This window comes from Fragaria vesca, linkage group LG4, assembly GCF_000184155.1.
Source record: "Fragaria vesca subsp. vesca linkage group LG4, FraVesHawaii_1.0, whole genome shotgun sequence".
NCBI lineage: Eukaryota > Viridiplantae > Streptophyta > Magnoliopsida > Rosales > Rosaceae > Fragaria > Fragaria vesca.
Window position 1 is genome coordinate 10134725 of NC_020494.1, and position 25951 is coordinate 10160675.

The 25951-nt window shown below is 38.2% G+C and overlaps 1 protein-coding gene and 1 pseudogene across 1 annotated transcript in view; both read right to left on the bottom strand.

Moving 5' to 3' along the window:
• LOC101304668 overlaps positions 1-20622 on the bottom strand; it is a gene marked incomplete at its 5' end in the record, with an annotated part of 22485 nt that extends 1863 nt beyond the window's left edge. Inside the window, 34 exons of the mRNA XM_004298046.1 lie at positions 89-1231; positions 1677-3626; positions 3867-4867; positions 5014-6082; positions 6200-6430; positions 6523-6580; positions 7203-7310; positions 7395-7492; positions 7638-7712; positions 7793-7871; positions 7949-8118; positions 8230-8337; positions 8501-8581; positions 9063-9179; positions 10074-10163; positions 10269-10394; positions 10541-10754; positions 10835-11007; positions 11094-11190; positions 11362-11418; positions 11903-11946; positions 12019-12213; positions 12296-12476; positions 12612-12797; positions 13310-13407; positions 14772-14947; positions 15155-15859; positions 15971-16035; positions 16119-16285; positions 16667-16845; positions 17207-18037; positions 18138-18226; positions 20314-20375; positions 20488-20622. Coding sequence (XP_004298094.1) covers positions 89-1231; positions 1677-3626; positions 3867-4867; positions 5014-6082; positions 6200-6430; positions 6523-6580; positions 7203-7310; positions 7395-7492; positions 7638-7712; positions 7793-7871; positions 7949-8118; positions 8230-8337; positions 8501-8581; positions 9063-9179; positions 10074-10163; positions 10269-10394; positions 10541-10754; positions 10835-11007; positions 11094-11190; positions 11362-11418; positions 11903-11946; positions 12019-12213; positions 12296-12476; positions 12612-12797; positions 13310-13407; positions 14772-14947; positions 15155-15859; positions 15971-16035; positions 16119-16285; positions 16667-16845; positions 17207-18037; positions 18138-18226; positions 20314-20375; positions 20488-20622 — 10158 coding nt within the window. The remainder of the gene's footprint in view (positions 1-88; positions 1232-1676; positions 3627-3866; positions 4868-5013; positions 6083-6199; positions 6431-6522; positions 6581-7202; positions 7311-7394; positions 7493-7637; positions 7713-7792; positions 7872-7948; positions 8119-8229; positions 8338-8500; positions 8582-9062; positions 9180-10073; positions 10164-10268; positions 10395-10540; positions 10755-10834; positions 11008-11093; positions 11191-11361; positions 11419-11902; positions 11947-12018; positions 12214-12295; positions 12477-12611; positions 12798-13309; positions 13408-14771; positions 14948-15154; positions 15860-15970; positions 16036-16118; positions 16286-16666; positions 16846-17206; positions 18038-18137; positions 18227-20313; positions 20376-20487) is intronic.
• Positions 20623-21913: 1291 nt separating this feature from the next.
• Positions 21914-24005, bottom strand: LOC101304962 (annotated as a pseudogene).
• Positions 24006-25951: the final 1946 nt, after the last annotated feature.

The window sequence follows — 25951 nt, forward strand, 5'->3', positions numbered from 1 at the left end:
AAAATGGAAAAAAAAAAAAAAAAAAAACTTAGATTGAAATTCAACTACAAAGAACAGATTGATTCCAAAGTAGTAAAGAAAAACTTACATGAGATACATCCCCCACTTTCGCATCAGCTTCAGACTGCTGTGCCCCTGAAGATGCCTCACAAACCCGAGACGCATCACCAACTTTAGGTTCAAATTCCTTTGCAGTTGAAGATGGTTCCAAATCCATGATTTCAGGCTCCGGCAATGTCTCACAAACTTGAGAAACATCACCCACTTTCGCATCAGCTTCAGGCTCCTGTGCTGCTGAAGATGGCTGCAAATTCATGTTTTTGGACTCCGGCAATATCTCACAGACCTGAGATGGTTTGCCAACTTTAGCTTGCGATTCCAGTGCACTTGAAGATGGCTGCAAATCCATATTTTCAGACTCTTGCAACGTCTCACATACCAGATAAGCCGCACCAACTTTAGCTTTAGATTCTGACTCGGGTGCTGTTGAAGACGGCTGCAAATTCATGTTTTCAGATACATTTTCTGACATTGTCTCACAAACATGAGAAGCATCACCAACTTTTAAATCAGATTCCGACTCCATCACTGTTGAAGATGGCTGCAAATCCATATTTTCGCACACAATTTCTGTCACTGTCTCACCAGCTTCTGAAGCACTACCAACTTTACTGTCAGATTCCAACTGCTGCACTCTTGAAGATGGCTGTGAATCCATATTTTCAGGTACGAATTCCGAAACTGTCTCACAATCGGGAGAAGCATCACCAACCTTAGCTTCAGATTCCAACTCATACACCATTGAAGATGGCTGCAAATCCATGTTCTCGGGAACAACTTCCGTCAATGTCTCACAAACCTCAGAAGCCTCACCAACTTTAGCTTCAGATCCCAACTCCTGCACTACTGAAGATGGCTGCAAATCCATGTTCTCAGGCACAACTTCCACCAATGTCTCACAAACCTCAGAAGCAACACCAATTTTAGCTTTGAAGGAGGGCAGGAAATCCATGTTTTCAGTAACATTTGCTGGTAATGACTCACAAACGTGAGAAGTATCACCCACTTTGGCTTCACACCCCATCTCCTCTAGAGGTTTGGGGCTTCTTACAGGACCTGCCTCAGAGGAGCCTTCAACAGTATCTACCTTTTTTTCTTCCATTACTAAGGCAGATGCAGAGAAATCAATGTTTACTGAAGATGCATGTTCTGGAGCAACCACTATGCCAACCTGAGATATAAAAACATATAACATCAAACAATAGTTCAATGAATTATTAAATATGATTCAACTTTTCACTATTTGAGCGCATTCAAGTACACAGGCATGCGATAAATAAGTAACTATTATCATATTATCCCTAAAAGACAAAATATTTGATATCTCTGTTTGGTAGTAACTAACTTTAAGGCACTATGAAAGCTTTGTCCCTTTTCATTCATTGGGAGAGGTATACATAGGCAACAAATATAAATTAAGCTTAGCTCTCTGTTCCTTTTCTTTTTCCTGTCAACAATCTAACTCTCCGGTCTATGTTATCCGAAGTTGAATCAAATATGTCGATATTAGATCTCAATCCGGTAATTCAGTGCTAAACAGTAACATACAATATCTGGAATGATCAAACTAGATTTCATACTGTATAAATTCATTCCTCAGTAAAAACACAACTAACCTGTGACGTATTCAAAAGATCACCCATCTCAGTTTTAGAAACCTTCAATTCCACAGCAGAAAATGCTTTCTCCTCCAAAATTTGGTTTGTGGCCATGTCCACTGGAGTCTTACTGGACACAAGTACCCCAGAGGAAACGCTACCTTCTCCCCCAAAAGACCCAGAAATGTTAGCTTCTGCTTCAGACTCCTGTACAGTTGAAGATGGCTGCAAATCCACACTTTCTGACTCCGGCAATGTCTCACAAACCTGAGAATCATCACCCACTTTAGCATCAGCTTCTGACTCCTGTGCTCCTGAAGATAGCTGCAAATCCATGTTGTCAGACTCAGGCAATGTCTCACAAACCTGATAGTCATCACTAATTTTAGCTTCGGACTGTGAATCCTGAACTGTTGAAGATGGTTGCAAATCCATGTTTTCAGACTCCAGGCATGTCTCACAAAACTCAGACGCATCCACTACTTTAGCTTCAGATTCTGATTCATGTGTTGTTGAAGATGTTTGCAAATCCATGTTTTCAGATTCTAGCAAGGCTTCACTAAACTGAGACGCCTCACCAGATTTAGCTTCAAAGACCGACTCATGTGCTGTTGCCAATGTCTGCAAATCCATGTTTGCAGCCTCCAGCAATGTTTTGCTAACCTGAGAAGCCTCACCACCTTTAGCTTCAGATTCTGACTCCTGCCCTATTGAAGATGGCTGCAAATCCACGTTTTCAGGCACAACATTTGTTAACGTCCTACAAACCTCAGAAACATCACCGCCTTTAGTTTCAGAAGAGGGCTGAAAATCCAGGTTCTCTGACTCATTTGCTGGCAGTGACTCGTTAACTTGAGAAGTATTACCGACTTTAGCTTCACATTCCATCGGCTCCGGAGGTTTGGAGCTACCTACACGACCTGTTTCAGAGCCTTCATGTTCACACCCCATAGTCAAGGTAATTGGAGGCTGATCTATGCTTGTTACACAAACCTGAGAAGTTCCAACATCTTTAGCTGCAGCTTCCAACTCCTCTGGTGGCTTGGAGCTGTCTACAGGTTGTGCGTCAGACAAGCCTACAACACTATCACCTCCTATGGTCAAAGTAACCAGAGGTTGATCCATGTTTCCAGAAACATTCTCTGGCAGCATTACACAAATCTGAGAAGTCTCACCAACTTTAGCTTCACATTCTGGCTCCTCTTTAGCTGCAGATTTCAACTCCTCTGGTGGCTTGGAGCTGTCTATAGGTTGTGCCTCAGACAAGCCTACAACATTATCACCTCCCATGGTCAGATTAACCAGAGGCTGATCCATGTTTCCAGAAACATTCTCTGGCAGCATTTCACAAATCTGAGAAGTCTCACCAACTATAGCTTCACAATCCATGTTTCCAGAAACATTCTCCGGCAGTGTTTCACAGATCTGAGAAGTCTCACCAACTTTAGCTTCACAATCCATGTTTCCAGAAACATTCTCTAGCAGCGTTTCAGAGATCTGAGAAGTCTCACCAACTTTAGCTTCACATTCTGACTCCTCAGGTGACTTGGAGCATCCTAGAGGCTCCGGCTCAGACAAAGCTGCAACACTATCACACCCATTGCCCAAGACCAAGGGCTGATCCATGTTTCCACACAATTTTTCTTGCAACGTCACCGGAACCTGAAGAGCATCACTAACTTTATATTCATGTTCTGACTCCTGTGATATGAGACTGCCTACAGGCCCTGCCTCAGATGAGCCTTCAACACTATTACTGCCCACGGCCAATGCAACCACAGGCTGATCAAGTTCTGCCACTCTCCCAGAAGTACTGGTAGAATCCATCAAAGAATCCTTTTCAGCTGGAGATCCTTTTGAACACTCCAATGGCACTAAGCTGCCAACAGGTAAGCAGTCTACAGTTTTTCCTTCAGTTGCAAAGGAGGACGCAGAGGAATCAATGTTTTCTGGAACCACCACGCCACCCTGAGATATCAAGACATTTCATCAAACAAACAGTTAAATATTATTTGAAATTTGTAACTGTCAAAGGGCATTCAAGTGCCCATGTATATGATACGAAACCCGTTGTCAATAATTCATGTATCTTGCAGTAATTCAAATATTTAACTACAGAATCCTAATCCAGTAATTGCATTGAAAATCAAGTACAGTTGGAGCAATTTAAAAAGATGCCATACTTCATTCCCAGTAAATACAACTGACCTTGGACACAGTTGAAAGATCACCCATCTCAGGTTCAGAAACCTTCACTCCCACACCAGAACATGTTTTATCCTCCAGATTTTGGTTTTCAGCCATGTCCACCGGATTCTTAGTGGATACAGGTAGACGAGGGGAAGCCCGACCTTCTCTCCCAAAAGACTCTGAAATTTTAGCTTTTGATAAACGTGTGCCAGAAAAGACCTCTTTCATCACACGCGCAACATCGTTTACGTTAGCAGTCTGGATACGCCCCAGAGCAGAACTCTTATCAGAGGAACCAGCAGTACTGTCAATCATTGATGATGAGTTTGTAGGCTGCTTATTTTGGGTAGGATAGCTTGGGTGCTCTTTTCTTTTTGGATCAGAATCAATTAAACTGCTAACCGAATGCACTTGACTTGTCTGGGATTGAGTAACATGTGCCAGTTCCTGCCCATCAGTACCTTGCTTTCTTCCCAGTGAAGCAGTCTTACTCCCCAATGTACCAGCAGACGCATCCAATAACTGAAAACTTAATTCTGGGTCCTGACTAGCTGGACCACCGGAAACAGCTGCAGGAGCCTGCTTCCTTCCCCTGCGACGGGGTGCTTCAGCTCTGCTTGAAGCCTTTCGACCCTGTTTTTTAACTTCCACATGTGTGGATGGGCTAGGAGTGATAGACTGAGAAGCAGAAGAAACAGAAGAAGACAACTTTGACTGCGAGCTAGGAGAAATCTCAACACCATGATGTTTTGCCTCACCGGTGCTTTGCATGGGAGTAGAACTGGGGAGAGAACCAATTGAAGGACTCAAAGCAGGAGACGCAGCAAACGAAGTTGGAATTGCTGGAAGAGCTTTCTCCTCCAGAGTATGACTCTTATTCACCTCTGAAATAATCTCATTTGATACAGCAGCTGGTGCGGAAGATCCTTCATCTCCTGAAATCTTGTCATTCTTAGGTTTAAATGCGCAATCTTCGGTCAATGCCACTATTAGGTTCGGACTTTCTCCTGATGCAGGGCCTGCAAAGTTTAAAATTTCAAATTGTGTATGATACCAGTGATTGAAAGATTTTCTTAGACTAGCAAAAATGAAAAGTATTTAGCCAAGGATGAGCTTGTGGTCTGCTTAGCTTGGCATGAGTGATGAGTAGAATTTATATCCTCACCTGCTAAACCATCAGCCTCTTGCTTAATTCTCACGTCTATGTCTTTGCTCCCATGTGAATCCCCTAATTTATCCGGTGGAAGCATATTCGGTGTCGAATCATGACTAACCAATGCATCAGTAACAGCAGGTGATGCTGGCACCTGTTTCTTTCCCCTGCGGTGGGGAGTTCCAGCACCACTTTGAGCCTTCCGGTTTTGCTGGTTCACATTCACTGGTACAGTAGGAGAAGGGGAAGGTTGAGATAAAGGAGCAACAGCTGGGACTAGACGGGTGGACTCAGAACTCAAAACCATCACAATGCCAGATTGATGATCGGTCCCTTCGGCACTTTTTAAAGCACAAGAAGCAGGACTCTGGGCTGCAGAGATAGTAGGAAGAGTTTCATTTTCCAGCGGATCAACAGATGTTTTCTGTGAAGGCTCAATTTGTTTCAAGTCAGAAGCAGGTGATACCAGCCCCTGTTTCTTTCCCCTACGTCGGGGTGCTTCCTGTACACTCTTAGTTTTCCGACCTTTTCCTCTTACATGTGTGGGTGCAGAAGGGCTTATAGTACTAATTTGGGAGGGAGGAGTAACAGTAATGGAAGGCTTAGGAGCTGTTGGATGAGAGCTAGGTGAGGCAATGAAATCAGTATGTCCCACAACTCCACCAATACCCTCAATATCAACAGAGTCAGGTAATGAATCTGGGGCTGAGTTTGTTACACAGCTAGTCAACAGTCCTATCTCTAACCCTGTATCCACTTTGACTGTTCCAGCAGACGCTGTAAGAACAACTGCAGTTGCTGATTGTTCTAGTGTTGCTCTTTTTGGCCTTCCGCGGCCTCGTTTAGCTGGTGGGGTTACCTCTTTACTTTGTTGTGGCAACTCAACAGATGGTGGAAGCAAGTCTGCTTGAGGTGGAGTAGGAAGTTCTGTTCTGTAAAGAGCCACCACAGAACCACTTTCATCTCTCAGTAAATTTGACTCTGTAATTTCTTCCTTTAATTTTTCAGAGGAATCAGGTGACTCAGCCTGACACAACCTTTCAAATTCCTCTTCTGTCCATTGCTCTTCATATGAACGAACCTAAAAACCATTGGGAAAAAGAACAAAAAATGTTATTATTTAGACAGCATCATGGCAAACGATACAATGTCAGAAAGAATACATTTCAACAATCAAAATCAAATTTGACAAACAAACCTCTCTTGCCCGTTTTCCCCTTCCATATCGTTGAGTATCAGGTCCCCCCAGAGACTGACCCTTCCGCTTTATCCCAACATTAGACACTACACCCGCCTTTGGCACCTCATATATCTTCATCGCTTCATAAAACTCCTTCAAGTCATCCTCTGTCACAAGCCGAGAAGGCATGGGAGGCAGAGATTCAAAACCATCCTTCCCTTTAATGCATGCTAACTTCCTCCATGACGCCTGCAAGATGAATATTTTTAGAAATTTGTCCCATAAGACATGTAAGTAGCATATGATATATACAGTGATGTGTACACTAATTAAGTCAATACCATTTCTTCCTCTCGCCTTCTTTTGTCCACTGATTCAAAGACATCAATTTCTGACTCACTGCAAGAGAGAAGATCATATGATGATCCAATTCAAATTTAAAACAAAAAAACAAAAAAATAGCGTTTGAAGTTAGGCACATAAAAATAACAGCAACCAAATCAGGCAAGACAGTAAAGCTTTGCAAAGTAACATCAGAAATCATATCCAACATAGTATGCCTTTTGATTGTGAATCCAGCCCCTCTGAGTTTATAGATAGTTTATGTAGACCAATGCTCGCAAAAACTCCACAAGCAGGAAGTTTAAGTAAGTCAAACAAAATGGTGAGGTACGATTCACTAATTGTCTGCAATGTAAGGTGTCTGTGTAACGTAATAAGAAGCATGCTTTCATTTAGCTAAAGCTCTTTGGGTTGCAGAGTTTTCGTTGTAAATGGATGAAATAAAGGAGAAGGATCCTGGATATACCACAACAGAATGGGAGTTAAATATCTTTATAGGTTTGAACTTCTTGTCCACCACTTACGTTCCTGTTCCTTTCTTAAAGGCGAAGTTATGATAGACATGTTAATGCTTAAAGGGGAAAGATGAATTCTCAAAGGCTGGGTTCACCTACATGATCAAGCATATCAAAGAAGAGTGCAGACAGATGAACTACAGAGATGATCAAACTATCCATACCTGCGAGCTAAGAGATCATTTAAAGCATCATCATCCAATACAGGTGCAGCTTCCTCTTTCTTATTCTCACGCAAAAGTGACTCCAAATATTCTCTTCGATCTTCCGCACTGTGATAAACCAATTTTCATGAGCAATTACGAACTACTGAAGATGAATATACCAGAGTATAGAACAGCGAACGTCCAACCAACCTTGTATCGTTGTCAAAGAAACCAGCAGTAATGCTCTGATTAGCCACTCCCAGTTTGTGCTCCGCTGCAGCTCTAACTTGTTCTTCAACAGTTTGGACCTTAAAACAAAAAAGAAATAATTGAAGCAGACAATATACAGACTCTCAAGTAAATTCTCTGCTCAAAACATAAAACATAATAGAAAAGGAGAGTTTATAAATGACTCCATCAGCACAATAACCCAGGGGGTGGCAAATTACCTACCGTTTCAAATCGAAGAACAAGAACATCCCTCTTCTGGCCAATTCTATGAGCTCTTGCCTGCGCTTGCAAATCAACCTGACAATTCAAAACAGAACAGCATTAGTATTTAAAATCATTACAAAATCAAATCAGTGTACCATATTCTCGTAAATTGCCTGTGGATTCCAGTCCGTGTCGAATATTATCACCGTATCTGCAGCTTGAAGATTTACACCAACACCACCAGCCCGAATGCTGAAAAAAAATCTTACAAGTGTCAGTAGAGAACAGAAGCACACATGAAGACATGTGAATAGAGCATCAAGGATTACCTGAGAAGAAATATGAAAAAGGGAGAATCTGGTTTATTGAACATATCAATAAGGGAACCACGATCACCACCAGATGTATGTCCATCCAACCTAAGATACTTATACTGCTTTAAGGTGAGATATTCCTCCATGACATCGAGTAGCCTAGTCATTGTGGAAAAGAAGAGAACCTGCAGGGTGACAAGTTTCAGTCATTTACATCTCACATCGAAAAATGAATAAAATGCAGAATACAAACAAACAAACCATGAGGCAAGAAACATGTAAAAAGCATTCCATACCCTATGATCTGTTGCTTTTAACTTGGGAAGTAATCGGTCTAACATCTCAAGCTTCCCACAAAGCCTTATGATTGGTGGCAGATAGTGCTTTGGTATTAAGTTATCAACCTGCAAGTGGCAATCAGATAACAAGTTTATTCTAAAAGAAAGCCTACTCAGCATATAAAGAAAACCTTCAGTTTACAAGGTGATAATTAAAAATTATTTACTTCTCACTTTCATTATCTTGCATAAGAGTTAAAAACTTAAAATGAACAGGGAATGAACATGCCTCCGCTACATGAAGCTGGCTGAGATATGGATGATTGCATATATTTCGAAGCTCCATAACAGAATTGTGCACTGACCGGGCCTGAAAATGACATGCATGGTAAGAAACAGCCACGAGCAGGGGCGGAACCAGGATTACAGGGTTAGGCAGGTCCAAATAAAAAAAATTGTTCGACAATAAGCTACCACTATCTAATGAGAGAATATAAATAAGAAACAGAGGAGCAAATTTTATTATGCTCATTAAGGAATAGATCGACAATGAAAAATAAACAAATCATTTCAAGTTTGATCTATTAAATACAATATAACACAAAAGGAAACAATTTGTTGATAATTTTTCAAGTAAATATTAAAACACCTTAAAACAAATATGCATTTTGTTAATCTGGGGGGCTTCAATAAGGAATTTGAACAACAATTAAGCTAAAATGAAGGTGACTAGTGATATTTGCTTGGATTGTTTAGGAATGCAAGGGGGGTCCGGACCCTCTCAAGCCTTAACTTGGCCCCGCCCCTAGCCATGAGTACCATTGACTTTATACAAGTAAGAACTAAAATACCTTTGAATTAGTAATTGAACCCAGATTCTCCTCTACCCTCTTCATCAAAAGCTTCTGATAACCAGAAGCCTCGCATCTTACAAGTCTCTCAATCTTTTCAGGTAGTTCATTCTCAACCTGCCATAAAGAAATTAAAATGCAAGAACATTAGGATGGTGATTTCCAAAGCTCAAAATTTATATATTGACTATAAACTCCAAAAGATGTATCATAAACTCCAAAGTTTCTGATTGCTGGCAGAAACTTCAATAACAATGCACAGGGTCCAGAAGCGAGTCATTGTATATCAAATTTCTGAATGTAAGATAATCAGATACAAAGCTAGATAAGTAAGCAGCTCAGAACGTCCAAAATGTCTATAATGGTTTGCTAGGGTATGTGTAAGAAATCATTTATTATATTAAATAACTGAAATATTTTATGGCAGATCAACGTAGAAAAATTGTGGAGCATAGCTCAAGTCATTGGTCTCTTGAAGCATCAGGTTGTTCACCATAAATACATACTGAAAATGTCACATCTCTAAAATATCACTAGCAGTCTATACACATAATAAAGAAATTATTAAATTTTGTTGTACTAATGTCTATCCCCACAATAAAAGCTAAATGATTAAATTCCCATAGAGACCGGCATAAATGGCATTTTCGTAGAATAGACACAATTGTGAACATTCAAAATTAGTGCCAAAATGTCATATACCGACAAAATATTCCATGATCAGAGCACCACGAAATGGTACTTGAACTCAGAACGAGCATGAAAAAACTAACTAGACTTCTATCTTTTAAGTTTTTCAGCCAGATTGGTCGCTCAAGACATTGAAAAGGAATTAACAAGTCCACATACAACACAGAGATGCATCCATGTACAAGTATCCAAGCATGACACTAAGTGATATAAAAACCAGATTAATAAAATCCACATATGGACAAATGAAATCTAATATGCCAATATGTAATTAAAAAACCTTCCGAATAATGTTGATAAGCACAAAACACATTTAAGAACCTTATGTTTCAGCCTCCGAAGGACAAAAGGTCGAAGTACTTGGTGGAGACGGTTTATGATCAATAGATTCTCCTCTTCAGATAATAAGGCCTTGTCAACATTACACAACGATAAACACGTGTTAGGTTTTAATGCAACTAGAGCTATATAAGATTTTATGTCAAATGTCAAAAATACAACAAACTAAAAGCTTACTTGATCAGCTGAGCTATCACCACTACTTTCAAATGGTTTGTTGAACCACTGAGAAAAATCTTCAGACGAGTTAAATATATTGGGCAACAAGAAGTTTAGTAGCGCCCACAACTCCTCAAGATTATTCTAGTCACAACAGAAAATTAAAAATAAATCAGGATGCCATGTTAATACCAGCCAGGGGGAGACAGCATACATTTAATAAACTGTAGAAGAAAATGAGTGAAAACAAGAAACAGCATAAGGCCAGAAGAAAAGAGAAGGGGCAAAACCTGTAGTGGAGTTCCAGTTAACAGCAATCTGTGAGAACTCTGATAATGCTTCAAGTCAGCATTCAACTTGCAGGAAGCATTCTTTATGCGATGGCCTTCATCAATTATTATATAATGCCAGTGGATTTTGCTCAGTTTAGGTCTGTCGTGCTTATTCATCAGATACTCGTATGTAGTAAGGAGGACATTAAATTTCTGTTGAACTATTCTTTCCCTGTAAGATAAAGCAACTGCTTAGCTTACAACTAAAAACCAAAAACAAGAAGGAAAGCTATTCAGTTTATATGCGATTACTTGAATAGCCTACGCCTCTCCTCTGGGGGCCCAGAATAAACAATCCTATTAATAGTAGGGGCCCAAAAGTTAATTTCTGATTCCCATCCGGGTAAAACTGAAGATGGCACAACCACTAGGAAAGGTCCTCGATCATTTTTTGTTTCCATCAGGTAACAGATTAAAGATATAACCTGGAGACACATGTTTCAGATTGTAGGTAAGCAAACTGGAAAAGGACTGAATAGATTAGGGGCAGACTCAAAATCAAATCCCCCACCTGAACAGTTTTACCGAGGCCCATTTCATCAGCAAGAATACCATTCAAGTGATTATTGTATAGTGACACCAGCCACCTTAAGCCATTCATTTGGTACCTGAAGGTAGAATATTACAAATAGAAAAACTAATTGATAATGGCAACATAATAACAATACTGCCTGAAGGTTAAAAATATCACTAAAAAATTAGAATAAAGATCTTCCTTTTTTACCCATCCTCAAACCAGAAAATAAAGTTAATATTATTACAAAGCAAATAATACTCACTCTCTCAATTTTCCACCCTGAAGAAACGTAGGCTGCTCTGCAATGCTCTCCTTTATACTGCAAAAACAAGGTCAACTGTAAGATACTTCGCAAGCAACTAAGTCAGTACTGTTCGGGAAACAACAAAAAAAGAAAAAAAGGGGGAAGGGGGGGGGGGGGAAGTGAAATTCACACACCCCATTTTCCATAATTCCTTCTTTAGTAAGTCATATTTTGTAATCTGTAACTTATAACTTATATTTTGTCTTTTCACAAGAATTTCAACCAAAGAAAGAAAGGAGTGTGGATCACAAACTAGGGAGTGTGAATTTCATTCTCCAAACAATTGTAAAACAGAAGGCCTCAAAACGCCCATAGTTCTATTTTTACAAATAAATTGATACTGAAGACGAGAAAAACAAATTTCATGAGCAAGATAAAGGGAACCAAAAATTTACCAGTTTGTCCACCACTAAAAACTGTTACGAGGTCAGGCCAATCAATTATAGTGCAGCCAAGATATGAAATTACAGTAAAACCAAGATAAAGAAAATATCTATACCTATGAGCCATCAAATAGTATTTCTCATTGCTCTCCAAGTAATGCTGCAAAACAGATATAATATCTCATGAGCACAGACTACAATGAGGACTGAAATGCACAAAGAAGAAACTTGCCTTCGCCTGGTCACTTTCATCTTCATTTTCCAAACTAGGTTCACTCTTGTCTACTACACTTGCATTTCCACTTTCATCCATATCATGCTCAAACCTACTTGCCAAAGCCTTTGCATCTCGAAGCTTGGATCCAAGCTTTTGAAGATACTTTTCTGTCTCTTTTAGAAGCTGTTTAACACGGTCTGATTTTGCATCCTATCATGAGTTCCAAAAGTGTCAAACAGAATAGATTAAAATGCCAGATGCAAGCCTAACATCAGTAAAATGTAGCACAAACCTGCACCATTCGTAGATAGCCCTCCACATCATTAATCTTCAACAGGTTTATTTTTTCACGTTGGATCCTATCGATCTTCTCACGATGGATACGTTCCTTTCTTTTGTGGAACTCTTTTACATATTTATTGAAACCCTTCCAGCGCTCTCTCTTAATTTTGAAGGCATCATCCAGTCTTTCCCTAAGTCCAGATAAAAGCAAGTCAAAAGGCATTCACAACAATCTAAAAAGCAGACTTGGGAGGTAATGATTATTGTAGCTCCTAGAAATATATAATATTGCAATAATTGGAAATACTAAAAAGCAGGATGCTTACTTGTGAACCTCTAGCTCCCCAAAGAATTCCTTTTGTCTCTGCTGAATTCTCTTCTGTCTTTCTTCCTTCATCTTTTGCTCAAACTTTTCTAGTTGTTTTATCCTCCTACCATGTCTATGTTTCTTGAAAGATCTCAAGCGATCCATCTCCGTATTGATTGGTTTAAAGAAATCATTCAGAAATTCACTGCCCAGATGAAATAGAACACATATTTAAGTGTCCTGGAAATAATCAAAACTATACAGGAAAAAAAAAGTAACTGCTAGATAGTCAAAATAAAAACAGATATCCTATGTTCCGTTTGTCCCAAATAGATGGTCAAATTTCCAAAACAATTCTCACAGCAGAAACTTTACATAATGTCATTCCACAATTTCTACACTAATATTAGGCAGCTCTTAAGTAACATTTGACACAAAATCAGACTTCTAAACTAAAATATAAGAGCAAAACTGAATGTACTAAAGACAGTTAGAGCAGTTCATTAGTATTCATGTTTCCGCAAAGCGGGAAATATTTTATCTAGCCAGCTACTTAACAACATTCGACACAACATACTTGGCATTATTAAATTATGAATTGAAAAAAAAAAAAAAGGAAACATTATACGGTTCTTAAAAACTATGTCCCTGAAAGTGGGCAAGGATGTAAATGGACAGAGTAAATGATTCCACTTGGAAACACATAATAAAAATTACCTCCGGAGACGGCGTTGCAATTCCAAGAGTTGTAGTTTTTTCAGTTCTATAACACTTTTGGTCTTTGCAGATATATCTTCAGATGAGCTCACATTTTCCTGCAGCAAAAGTAATGAGATGTAGTACAACGGCACATCCAATATCAAATTTTTAAAAAGAACAAACAAACAAAAAAACAAGAAACAAAAAGTAAAAACAAATTGTACCAGCCAACAATACATTACAAGTACCTGTTTGCAAAAATATATACATGCAAATTCATTCACACAGGCTCTATTGGATCTAATAAAACTCTATATTTCAGAAAGTAGTAGCCACTAACCAGAATAGGGTGGATTAGGGCTTATAGCCGCTTTCTTAACGAACTTTTTACATTAAGGGATAAAAAATTTGAAAAAGAAAAAAAAACTGAGCAGAAAAATAATTGATGTATCATGAGGTGTAAGACAGATGTTGATCGCTGATTCCAGCAACCACTCCAGAGAATTTAAATAAATTTGACAGATTACTTTCCTTTTCAAAACTGAATCACCAACTTGGTAAAACCACGATTTGGAGATCACTTATCAAACAAACGAAGTAAGATCCTAATAATTTCCTTTTCAGGCTGATATAGTCTAGCTTGTAGGGTCGATATATGCTACAAATAGACAAACACTATAACTACATGAGAAAATATCAAACGAGTCCCACAAGTATTCCCCTTTAGTTTAGTGAGATGCACAGTCTGATGTGTCAAATACATTTAGTGTTCTCTTCGTGCTAGTGGACACAAATATCACAGCAGTGCGTAGTTAAAGCAAAGCAAATCTCATCTGATTAACTTATGATTCCTCGTTCGTTCAAGTTATAAGGATGCAAATCCTACTAAAGTAAGCCGACACCAAGTTTTCCACTTTTCCCGTAGAGCTAATTTTACAAACTAGCCGAAACACTAATACTTAAGTAGATTTGGGGTAACCATTGGCTCCGGCAATGCCATCAAGCCAGACTCACTGATTCCTACTTAATGCCACTCTCACAAACAAACAAACAACAAACAATGTAAACCTTTCATACATCAGCCACAGTAATTTTCTCCAGTGGTCCATTGTTCCTTTGAGTTTGACAAAGTTGGACATAAATGAAGTCTCAACAGTTTTAATGCAATGTAACTAGAAATATATGATAGGAAATTCGTAGATAAACATCCTTTTCCATTTTCAGTAGACTAAAATCAGTTTTAAGGATAGGAGTTTGGTTTTACATAACCCACACCTCTACTACTAACAAAGCTGAATTGTGAATTCTGGTTTCCCCAAAACTTTTAGCATCCCAACCTCCCAGGGAAGAAATACAATGGTCAGTCACCATATATTAATCCCATAGGAATCATCAGACATGATCTATTTGAGAAACATGCTTTAATTACAAAAAAGGAACAAACTGGTTGTAAAGCACTAAATAAAATCTTCTAACAGACCTTTAACTTGTGAAAAGATGTCGCAATTTTTGCCCTTGCTTTTTGATGCTTAAGAGTCCAAGTTTGTTCATCTAGGAGCTTCTTTTTCTGCTTATCCATAATCAACCTCTCTGACATTGTGTACTTTGGTGAAGGTGGAAAATCAACAGAAGCTGGGTTATTCTCCTTTACTTGTTCTGCAGTAATTTATGAAAAAAAGAAAAAAAGAAAAAAATGATTCTTCGGTGTCAAGGAGAGGAAAAAATGTTTTGGTTCAACATGAGGACATCTATTTTGAAAATCAGATAACTATGGAAGATCTACAACACATTTACCAGAAAGCAGCACCATCAGTGAAAAAGACAATAAATCCAGATATAGTGAAATAAATATATTGTTCTCACCTTTGGACACATGTTTTTGCATCATCTGAGCATCCTTTGATGCAACTCCTTGGTGATGATCATTTCCAATAGCAGATATTGGTTTCCAACGATCTCTAGATGCAAACGAAGCTGGGTGGTTGGAAGTATGTTGATTACCCAAAACATTGTTACCAAGATTTTGGAACTGGCTGGGTGTGGTATCTTTTCTTTCAGGAATAATCTCAGGCTGAACGGCAGAAGGAGGTAAGAGTCCTCTGGAAACTTCACTTTGATTGCCAGCCCCCGTCCAGCTGCTAATATCAGAGTTCTGCTTGTTCATACCCATTAGAGAAGAGGCTGGGTTTGCCCGTCCAACTTGCAAATGCCCAGTTTGTATATTCTCCACAGGATTAGCAGTTAAACCACGTCTTGCACCTGAGTCAGGCTGCTGCGATGCCACTGTTAAACAAGCAGTTGTCTGTGTTTCAGCATCTCCTTTCTGAAAAAACTGATCTCGAGATGGGCCACTGTTTTCCTCCATTTTTGGGCTTTCAGATTCTTTTGCCAAGGTGTCGGCCTCCAGGAGTTTCCCACTAGAGACTGCACTTTTATCAGTTTCATGGTTAAATCTTCCAAATGGCATGCTAGCATCAGAATTGTTATTTCGCTCATTTGCAGATTGTGCTTTTCCTTTATGGTCAACAAAATCTTTTCGAGGCCCATCTGTATTGCCACCTGAATTTTCTAAATTGATACATCAGCACAGATAATATAGAGGTACTGCATTCTAGTCATTTGGAAAATTAGTAATGATAAAGTTTCATTGCCAAAAACAAAACAAAAAACAAAAAATACCTTCTTTAGGTGAAGTGTTTCCGAGCGCAATTTCAAGATGAAGTTTCTTTGGCATCAAACCATTTCTGCAATCGGAAAACTGCTACTTAACCCACCTAAAACAAATATTTGAACTTGATAACATCAAATCAAAACTGAAATCAACTACCTGAAGGCTAAAAAGACAAGGCACTGCGCTCTAAGCTGTTTCAACTGCTGTTCCTTGAAAGGCATGCCAGTAGACGCAGAGGACACATGAACTGGAGATTTACCGGTATCTCTAGAAGCTGCGCTTCTCACCATACTCATTTCTCCTGCACTATTTTGCCTGCCAACCTGAACAAAACATTGCGTAGCAGAAGCAAATCAACACATAAATCTCAAACAGCAGTATTGCAAATCATTGCATGTGCAAAATAAATCTATATAACATCTAGACAACTTAAAGCAACACAAGCAGACGTCCTTTAAAAGAACACCACAATGAGAACACACTAAAGTCAAGCACCACATGCAAAAGAAACATATCAATACACAGAACAATTCCCCTAACATTTGCAAGAAGCAAATAGTATATATTCCAATAGTTTGGTTGGTTTCACTTGTCATATGTTATGGACAACAAAAGGACCAGGTGAAATTTGGCATGTAGTCACCATTGAGCATGATGCCCTTGTTTTGCTCAGGTAGAAAACATAACGGATGAAAGTTACGTACCTGAACTATTTTATTTGCATCAGGTAGCATATTGATATTTCCTCCATCATGCTCCATGGCCTTTCCAGTTGAGGGCGGTGTGACACCATAGTGCATCGGACTTGAGAATGCTGGTGGTTCTGCTACTTGATATGAACTTGAAGAACCAGGCACGTTTCCTTGATTCTTGGCAAAAGAACCTGAATTTGCACCAATATCATGCTACTGTTAGTTACTTAATAAACAAGGAGATCCAGCCTCCTTGATAAGATCAATCCAAAATTCTCTCTCTTTTTATTAAAGTTGGACAAGGAATATAGATTAAATATCGTTTTCAAATTATAGATACTTCACCAATACAACAACTAAAGTTAATAACAAAACCAAATAGTCTCGTACTGAGAGATTTTCTCAAGGCATGGTTCTGGTTCCAAACTCTATCACAAATTTCATCCTGATTAAGTTTGAAACATTTGCATCTTTCCAAGCTCAATTGTGTTGCTTTTAAGCAGTAAATTCACAACTACAAAAAAAAAAAATGCTTAATTTCCATTTTCTTACTTGATCCAGGTGATGGAGCTGTTGACTGCTGCATTGGACTTTCTGTTGTCACATTACCTGGGACAACATTGGAAGAAAACCTGGGCACTTGAGACTTCTCATAGTGAAACCCAGGTTTATTTTGACTCCACACACCCATAATGTCATTTGAAGGAGGTAGGGAAGCAGCATGCTGCTGAGCTGAGGCGTTATGAATAGAGGAGACTTCAAGTTCTTCAGGGTGTTTTGAACTTGCAGCCCGAGACGCCAAATTGCTACTGTTAGTCAAATCCATCTGCCTTTCTATTAAATGTTGCCCTTCTTGCTTGACTCTAACCATTGGTCTCATGCTTCCAGATAGCGAAGTAAAATGCTCCATTTGACCACTACTGGGAACAATATTAAAACTAGCATTTTCACCACCTTTAATTGAAAAACCAGGTGGCAGTTCACCTTTGCTCATCTTTCCCTTCCTCATATTAACCACACTGTCTATAGTATCAAGACTTTGAGGATTGTCATGTTGTGCTTCTGTGGGTACAGAAGTATCTCCCCTCTTCCTCTTAGTGGTGGCTTTTTTACCATCCTTTCGAGTCACCTGCTTGTCCAGGTTTTCTGTATCACGCCTTTCTTGGGACTGTGAATTGGCAGACCTAGAGTCCAAACTAGATGGACTTTCATGATCAAAAGACTGACTACTTCGATGAGTTGCAGATCCTTGATAATAATCATGCCCTGTACTGAGAGATCCAATAGGTGGTCTACTTGAAGAAAACGGGTCCATCTTAGACACCTCAGTTTCGGCCAACCCTGTATTGGAATCTTTTGCAACTCCAGTAGCCTGAGAAGACCCTGCAGAAATGTGTTGGCTCAATCACCTCAAAATAACAAGCGAAATAAGCTAACTAGTAGAGCCTAGCCACATGGAATATAAAATGCACTTCATAGATACCTGTTTGAGCTCCACCAGACAAAGGAATGCGTGATGACTTCAAAGCCTCAATATCAAGGCCATGTTGATTAATTACAGTCTCCATGGCCCTTGGTGGATCAAAGAAGAGAGTTAAACATGATGGTAGGAAAGTCATAAGAAAAATGAAGATAATGGGCATAAGACCCAATTAATTAATGAAATATAAATCATATGGGATGCACACGAAAGAAATAGGTACCAGTAAGAGCAACTAAACCAGAAATACAGTATTCATGTAAAAGAATCTTCAAACCAAAAGCAGCTTGTTAATCTTTAGGATGCATAAATTAATATTATGTCCTACACACAAATATTTAGTGATCCTCACCACATTATTGGATATGACGTTAGTATTGCATGAACAAATGAATAAAAGAACAGAAAGTCCTCATATGGTAACTGGACTCTCATCTATTGCATTTATGGTACCTTGACTTCCAAACTACTCTGGTGGCACCTGAACTAAAGTGATGTTTCCCAAATTGGTACTTCTATCCATTCTAGCATCAAATATGCCTACTTTGCACATATTTATAAGATAAACTGGGCATAGCAGCCTGCCCAGCCAGCCAAATCAAAAACACGTTAGCTTTTTTAGTCAGAGCATCTCCAAAAGCTCATGTAAAACTAGAATAATCTCTATTTTGGAGGAAAAACATCATTTTTTGGCTCCAAAAGCTCATGTAAAGGATCCTCTATAATACAAAAAGTGGGAAGAGAGAGAAACATATCCTCTAAATCTATAGAATTCTTAAAAAATTTGTATCTTCATATAAAATTTATTGCTTGCCTTTTAGAATTCATTATCTTTCCTCAAAAAAGAACAAAACATCATAAAATTAAAACATTTAACATGAATTTGGGGTTTGATTTGAATAAATATATAATATTCATATAGATTCATTAAATTACAAAGAAAATCATTTAATTTGTATAATAGAATAGAAGAGCTGTTGTAGTTGAGCTCATTTTCATTTAGAGATTTTGTGATTTACTCCCCTATAATAGAGAATTAATACAAGAGCTGTTGGAGATGCTCTCATATATCTCCTCAAAATCCAGAATTCCTCACCAATACACAAATATTATCTCTCCAAATCTCATCAAGCCCAAAATCATAGGTATAAAGCGGATCTAGTGGAATGTTTTCCCTCATCCCAAAAAACATTTAAAGAAGAGACTTTGGGCTTGCACGATTAGATAGCGGAACCCCCAAATCTTACCTTTTTCTGTTCTAATGAAGAGGGTACGCAACTTGTTCCATATTGTCATTGTGGTGTAGCTGTTGTGTGAGGAGGTCTGTTGGATCCGTGAAAATCCAGGCTGAAGTTACTTCATTTGCTGTAACTATAGTCCAGAGGTAAGGAATTGTTGGTTTTTGTTGAGTTCAAGGAAGAAGTTAATTTCTGGGTTGGACTTTTGCAGGGGAGTCATTATTTCAAACTACTCATATGGATCGATCCACCTGTGTGTTCTCGTGAACCTGCAGTGATACCAGGCCTTTTGAGACAGCAACTGGAAGGAGAAGTCGGTACATGCGGATTGCTTTGATAATATCTTTTTGGGTTGTATGCGAATGGTTCTGGTTAGCTGAATGTATAGAAGATGGTTTAAATGTGATTTCTAAAACAAAGAAAAAAGGGATTCAATAATTCTGACATTTTTTGGGTTTAAACGGCTAAATGGTCTGGTATGGTAAAATTACTCTTTGCCCATAGCTTATCAGTACTTTACGTCCACATCAACTCTATGCAAACTTAATGGTAGAATGGACAGAAGTACCAAATAGGGAAACATGGCCCCCCAGGGTAGTTTTGAATGTCAAAGTACCGAAAAACGCAATAGACGATAGTCCACGTACCATATGAAGATTTTTCCCATAAAGGAAACGCAGCCTCACCATCAAAATAAATAAAAGTCCATAAAACCCTGTACCTTTGAAAGCTCACTGCTACCAAATAGCTACCTTTGTTATCATAAGGACTTACTAAACTGACTAACCGCAAGTAGATCAATTAAAGCATTGTTTCAAGGTTCTATCACATTTCTAAACAACTAAAGCACTATTTCTCGTTCCTCATCACCCGATGAAACGTCCAGTATCAAAAAGATAAGAAAAACAGTCAAATGGAGTAAACAAATAATAGATTTCTACCTCGATATCACTTGATACGGCATCGAATGTTCCTTGCCACTCGACTTCATGTGTTGCAGTATCTGCATTACACCATAAACAACACCGAATAAATGCACGAAAAGCTACACCAACACTGAAAAAGCCAGTTACATACAGCAAATAGAGGAGAATCACGAAAGAGAATACACGAACCACATAGAGCTTGGTGGCGAGCTTGGCAGGCTCATCAGTAGAATCCTGAATGAGCTTGTGCAGAAACTTAGCTGCTTCCAACTCGACGTTATGTGACGAAGCTGCCATCTCCTCTGAGCTTGCACCATGCACAATTTACTGAAATCAAATCAAACGAAACAATCAAATTCAAGCTCTGTAGTTCGGAGAAAGGCGTGTGTTATTGTAATTAGGGCACAACAATCGAGCTCTGAAGTTTCAGGTTTCAGGGGAACAAGTCTGGAAATTGAGAAAGGATAAAATAGGTTTGGGATTCTAATTAATAGAAGCAATAAGAGAATAGAGTACCTGATCGGAGATCGGAGCCGGAATCGGACGGGAACGAGGTCACGGCGAGCGATTCATAGAGATTGTGATGGTGTAAACCCTCGCAAATAAATAAAGAGAGAAATGAAATTTGATTTGGGTCTTCTGCTCTCTTCAGTGACCAAAGAAACCCCCAATCAGGGTCTCTCGTACGTGCTGAGAGGATTTTGCGTGCGAAACTTTTCTTTTCTTTTCTTTTTTAATTTGGGTTATAAACGAGGCCAAAAAAGAACTAAACAGAAAAACAAAAGAGCAGCATGGAATGGGGGTTATACAATCAGGCTTAGATCATGATGCACGTTATTCTTCGTCAGGGCATCCGCAGTCGTATTACAATGTCTGAAAATATGGTTAGTATGAGTAATTCTCAGGAAAGACATAAAATTTTTACAACATTTGATCAATGAACCAAAAGGGTGAGAATCTAAATCTGCACACTGAAAAAGCTGGACCAACACTGCAGAATTGGATTCAATGCATAAATTATCAAGTTGCAACTGAGAAGCTAATTTAAGGCCATAAAATAGACCTCAAGCCTCAGCATCAAGAATTTTTTTTTCTTTTCTGTTTTGTCTTATTATTATTATTTTTTTTTTTAAACAAATGTCTGGTGTGGCTGCCCTCAAACCTTCATTAATGAAATTGTCGAATACAAGAGGGGACATGAAGCCTAAATCCCCAATTACAATTAGCATCTAGAAGTCTCGAAATAATATCAAGAATTTCTACAAAGTACATATATTTTAACAAGCACCAACTAGCAAAGAGTACTGCTCTAATGATGTCTATATTTGTTTTGTCATAACGGTGACATAATGAAAAGATCAATAGACATGTAACAGGATTACATATATCATAATGTCCAATATTGCAGTTTTCATACTATGTTGTCATCGGAGAATAAACTCGACGACACTTATTTTCATCCTGCCACTAGCAAGCTGAGTCCATTTGACCAGGCAAAAGACGCGTCGCCTACCTAGAACAGCTAAGGCATACAAGGTGCATAGACCAGCACAAGACCATTCGTGCCTTATCGTATACAAATAGGGTATTATTTGTGGTATAAAACCGCTTAGTATTAAAATTGCAATGCAAAAAAGCCTAACAAAAACATAGAAATAAAACATAAAAGAAATAGAGAATTGGGTCAAGGCTAAAGCACAAGCCCAATTAAATTGGGTTTGGTTATCAGTCGCTGTTGAAAATACCTACTCATGTATAAATAAAAATCCATGAGACCTAGAACAAGATATGCACACTATAGAACATGCCTGCATAAGACATATCCAGCTAACTATTTATCCCTCGGACATTCAACTGTCTTTAAAACAAATTTACATCAACTAAATACATAGGCACTCCTAGCCTTCCATGATAATTGAATTTGTGATATTATTAAACAATAGGGGGCTTGAGGGCTAGCCTGACTCTTCTTTGTTGGAATTGTGGTGTTCTTGGTAATTAATCTAGTAAAGATGCCCACCAATGTTTCAATCCCAAGAGATAGAGCAGTAACATGGAGAAGAATCACGTCTTAGAGATCACCTTGAAGGATACCTCCTTAGATGGCTGCTCACATAACAACTGTCTCATCAAGATTTATTCCTTTACTTGGGGTTTTACCAAAAAATTTCAGTAACCATCTCCTGAACTTTAGGAACAAGAGTCATCCCTCCTACTAGAAAGACCTCATTAACATCCTTAATTGAGATGTTGGCGTCCTTCATACAATTCTTACACGGGGCATTTGTCCTCTCAATCAAGTGATTCACCAGAGACTCAAATTTTAATTCGGTCAGTGTGATGTTTAGATGTTTAGCACCTAAAGAAACAACCGTGATGAAAGGCAAATTTATCTCTGTTTGAGATGTTGATGAAAGCTCAATCTTGGCCTTCTAAACTGCCTTCCTAAGCCTCGGCAAAGCTAGCCTATCTTTTGAGAGATCAATACTCTCAGTCCTCTTGAACTCGCTCACCAAAAAGTCTAGCAAAGCATTGTCAAAATCTTCTCCTCCCAAAAATGTATCACCATTTGTTGCTTTTACCTTAAGTAGTGAAGGTTGTTACTGCTATTTTCCAAAATAAAGAAAAGAAGAAACATTCAACTCAATAACAAACTGTGCATACCTCAAAAACACCATTGTATAACACTAGAATGGATACATCGAACGTTCCACCACCGAGGTCAAATACTGCAATTAGACCTTCCTTATTGTTCATACCATATGAAAGGGTAGCAGCAGTTGGCTCATTTATGATTCTCTTAACATCTAGCCTGTGATCCTGCCGGCATCCTTTGTTGCTTGTCTCTAGGCATCATTAAAATAGGCTGGAACAGTAATTACAGTGTTTGAGACATTGTTTCCAAGGTATGCATTTGCGGTTTCTTTCATCTTTGTCAGAACAAAAGCTCCAATATGGCTTGGGAATACTGTTGTCTATTGACTTCAACTCATGCATCTCCATTTGGAGCTTTGACTATCTTGTATGGAACCATCTTCATTTCTTTTTGTGTCTGAGGATCATCAAAACATCTACCAATCAGACGTTTTGTTCCAAAAACAGTATTTGTTGGGTTTGCGACAGCTTGACGTTTTGCTAGTGTACCAACAAGTAGCTCTCTTTTCTGATTGAAGGCAACTACTGATGGTGTTGTCCGCGTGCCTTCAATAACTTTGGGGTTCTACAATATTTTCTAATTGATTAGACAACAACCACTTCCACAACAAGTTTAAACAAGTAGGTCAAGAAATGAGTCCGAAAATATCATTTGCCTTTACATTCCCCTCCATAACGAACAACACATGAGTTAGTTGTACCCAAGTCAATTCCAATATAATCACTCCCAGCAGGTTTAAAACTGTTCAAAAACCATAGAATAACATTGAAACAAAGCCACAAAATAAAACAACGGAACCCAAAATGCATTCACTTTAAACAACAATCAAATGAAGTAGGCATATCAAAACTACCTGAAATGTCTTGCAAGGCTTGTCCAATTGTTACCCAAATGCAAAGACTTGGCAATACTTAACTGCACAAAGATAAAGAAAAAGCCATAAGTACAACTAAACATCACCATACAACTATCATATTAGAAGTAACGCTGCCAAAACAACAAAGGTTCTGGTTGCAAGTTCATGAACTTCACACACCCCAAATATAACCATAGCCCAGTTCATCAATTACTAATTGAAAGTAAATGCATAAAAATCACATCTTGAAACTCAATTTACAACGACTTTCGAGTTTCAACACAAAAGTAACAATCAAATGTCCAATTTTTAAATAAGATGGTGTCAGGACCTACCCCGGATTTCCCCTTGAAATCCAGGATAAACCATGCATGACCCATTCAAGGGAAATTCTACCAAAATTTTGGCATAACCTCCCTTGAAAATGGGCAACCCTACGAAAAATACCAACTCTCAATACACTTCTATACCAAAATAATCAACATCTCCTGGAGCCACCCGCTCCCCCAAATAAACATCCACCACCTCACAAACATAATATGTCAAACAATTTCATAATTTACTTTCTCATACAATCCACCAAATAAATCTTTCAAAACACTCCTAAAATTTAGTCATAACTCATAACACATATGACATAAAATAATACAACATCCCATGGTTATCAGAGCTACTAATTTGAAGGAAACGAGAAAAATACATAAGTAGGTTAAATAGATAACCTACGAATGAAAACTGGAAGTGGTGGAAAATATGACTCGCCTCATACACTCGCCGAACCGAACTCTGCAGACTGGGCATTTAAAAACGAAATGCCCAAGGGAGAAGCATTTAAAACGTTAGTGTGAGTGGACAAAAATAATTAATAAAATTATTGACTTAAAATATGGAGCAATGAAATCAAAGCTATGCTCTCCCAAAATTTTCCATTTGCGATAAATATTTATGCATGTCACTCTTGGAAAATCTTCAAAAATATTTATAGACAAAAAAAATGATGAACCAATCCCATTGGTTCCCAATAAATCATAAAAATAGGGAAGAGGTTTCACCATAACGATGAGTCTCCCAAGCTATAATAGCATCCCACGTTAAACGCTCTACTCACATATGATGAAGACCGCTAATAAGGCTATAATAGCGTCCACGCTAAGCGCTCAACTCACATATGATGAGGCTAAATAATGTTAGCTAGCAATAATCAATATAAATCAACCATTTTATGATGAAGTAAAATATTAAAATAAAAAGATTAACACTTCCCCAAAAATTATAATAAAAACCATAAAACTTAGTACAGTTCCCAACTGCACTTAGAAATATTAAGTAATAATATAGATTAGTTGACATGTCCCACATGTCAAATAAAATGAGCAAGAGAGTTCCCAAAAAAAAAAATGGAACTCATAAATCCAAGAAAATATTAAATCTCCAATATGCCTTTGAAATTAAATAACTTTAATGCATGCATGGCATTCAATCAAACGTCCACTCACAGTTAGACCTGTAAATGGACCGGATCTATCTAGATCCGGATCCGGATCCGGATCCGTAATAGAAATTTTGGATCCGGATCTGACCCGTTACCCGCCGGATCTTTGATAGCTAGATCCAAATCCAGATCCGGCGGGTTAACGGATACCCGACCCGTTAATCCGATCCGTTTATGATTATAAATATTTTCAAATTTTAAATAATAATTTCTTAATTTTATCATAAATTTTCATAAAACACTAATGAAATATTATAACAAAATAAATATTTACATCAAAAGTTGAATTACATGGCCAAAATACTCCTTAACAATAAACTAATATATTCAAAATACTAAACCTCCAATGTATTTAGCAAAGAGCATAGAAAAAAAACATAGGCATCGTAACCTTCAACTTCATCAAATGATCATACTTTAGACGCAATTTAGACGTTTAGGTTATCAAAATAATTATTATATTATTTAATATTTATCAATAATATTCTATTTATAAAAATATTATTTAATTATTTTTAAACGGATCCGCGTCTTTAAAGGATCGGATCAACCTCGATCCGTATCCGATCCGTTTAATAAACGGGTAAACGGATCCGGGTCCTTAACGGATCAACGGGTCTAATTTTCGATCCAAACCCGTTTAAAAACC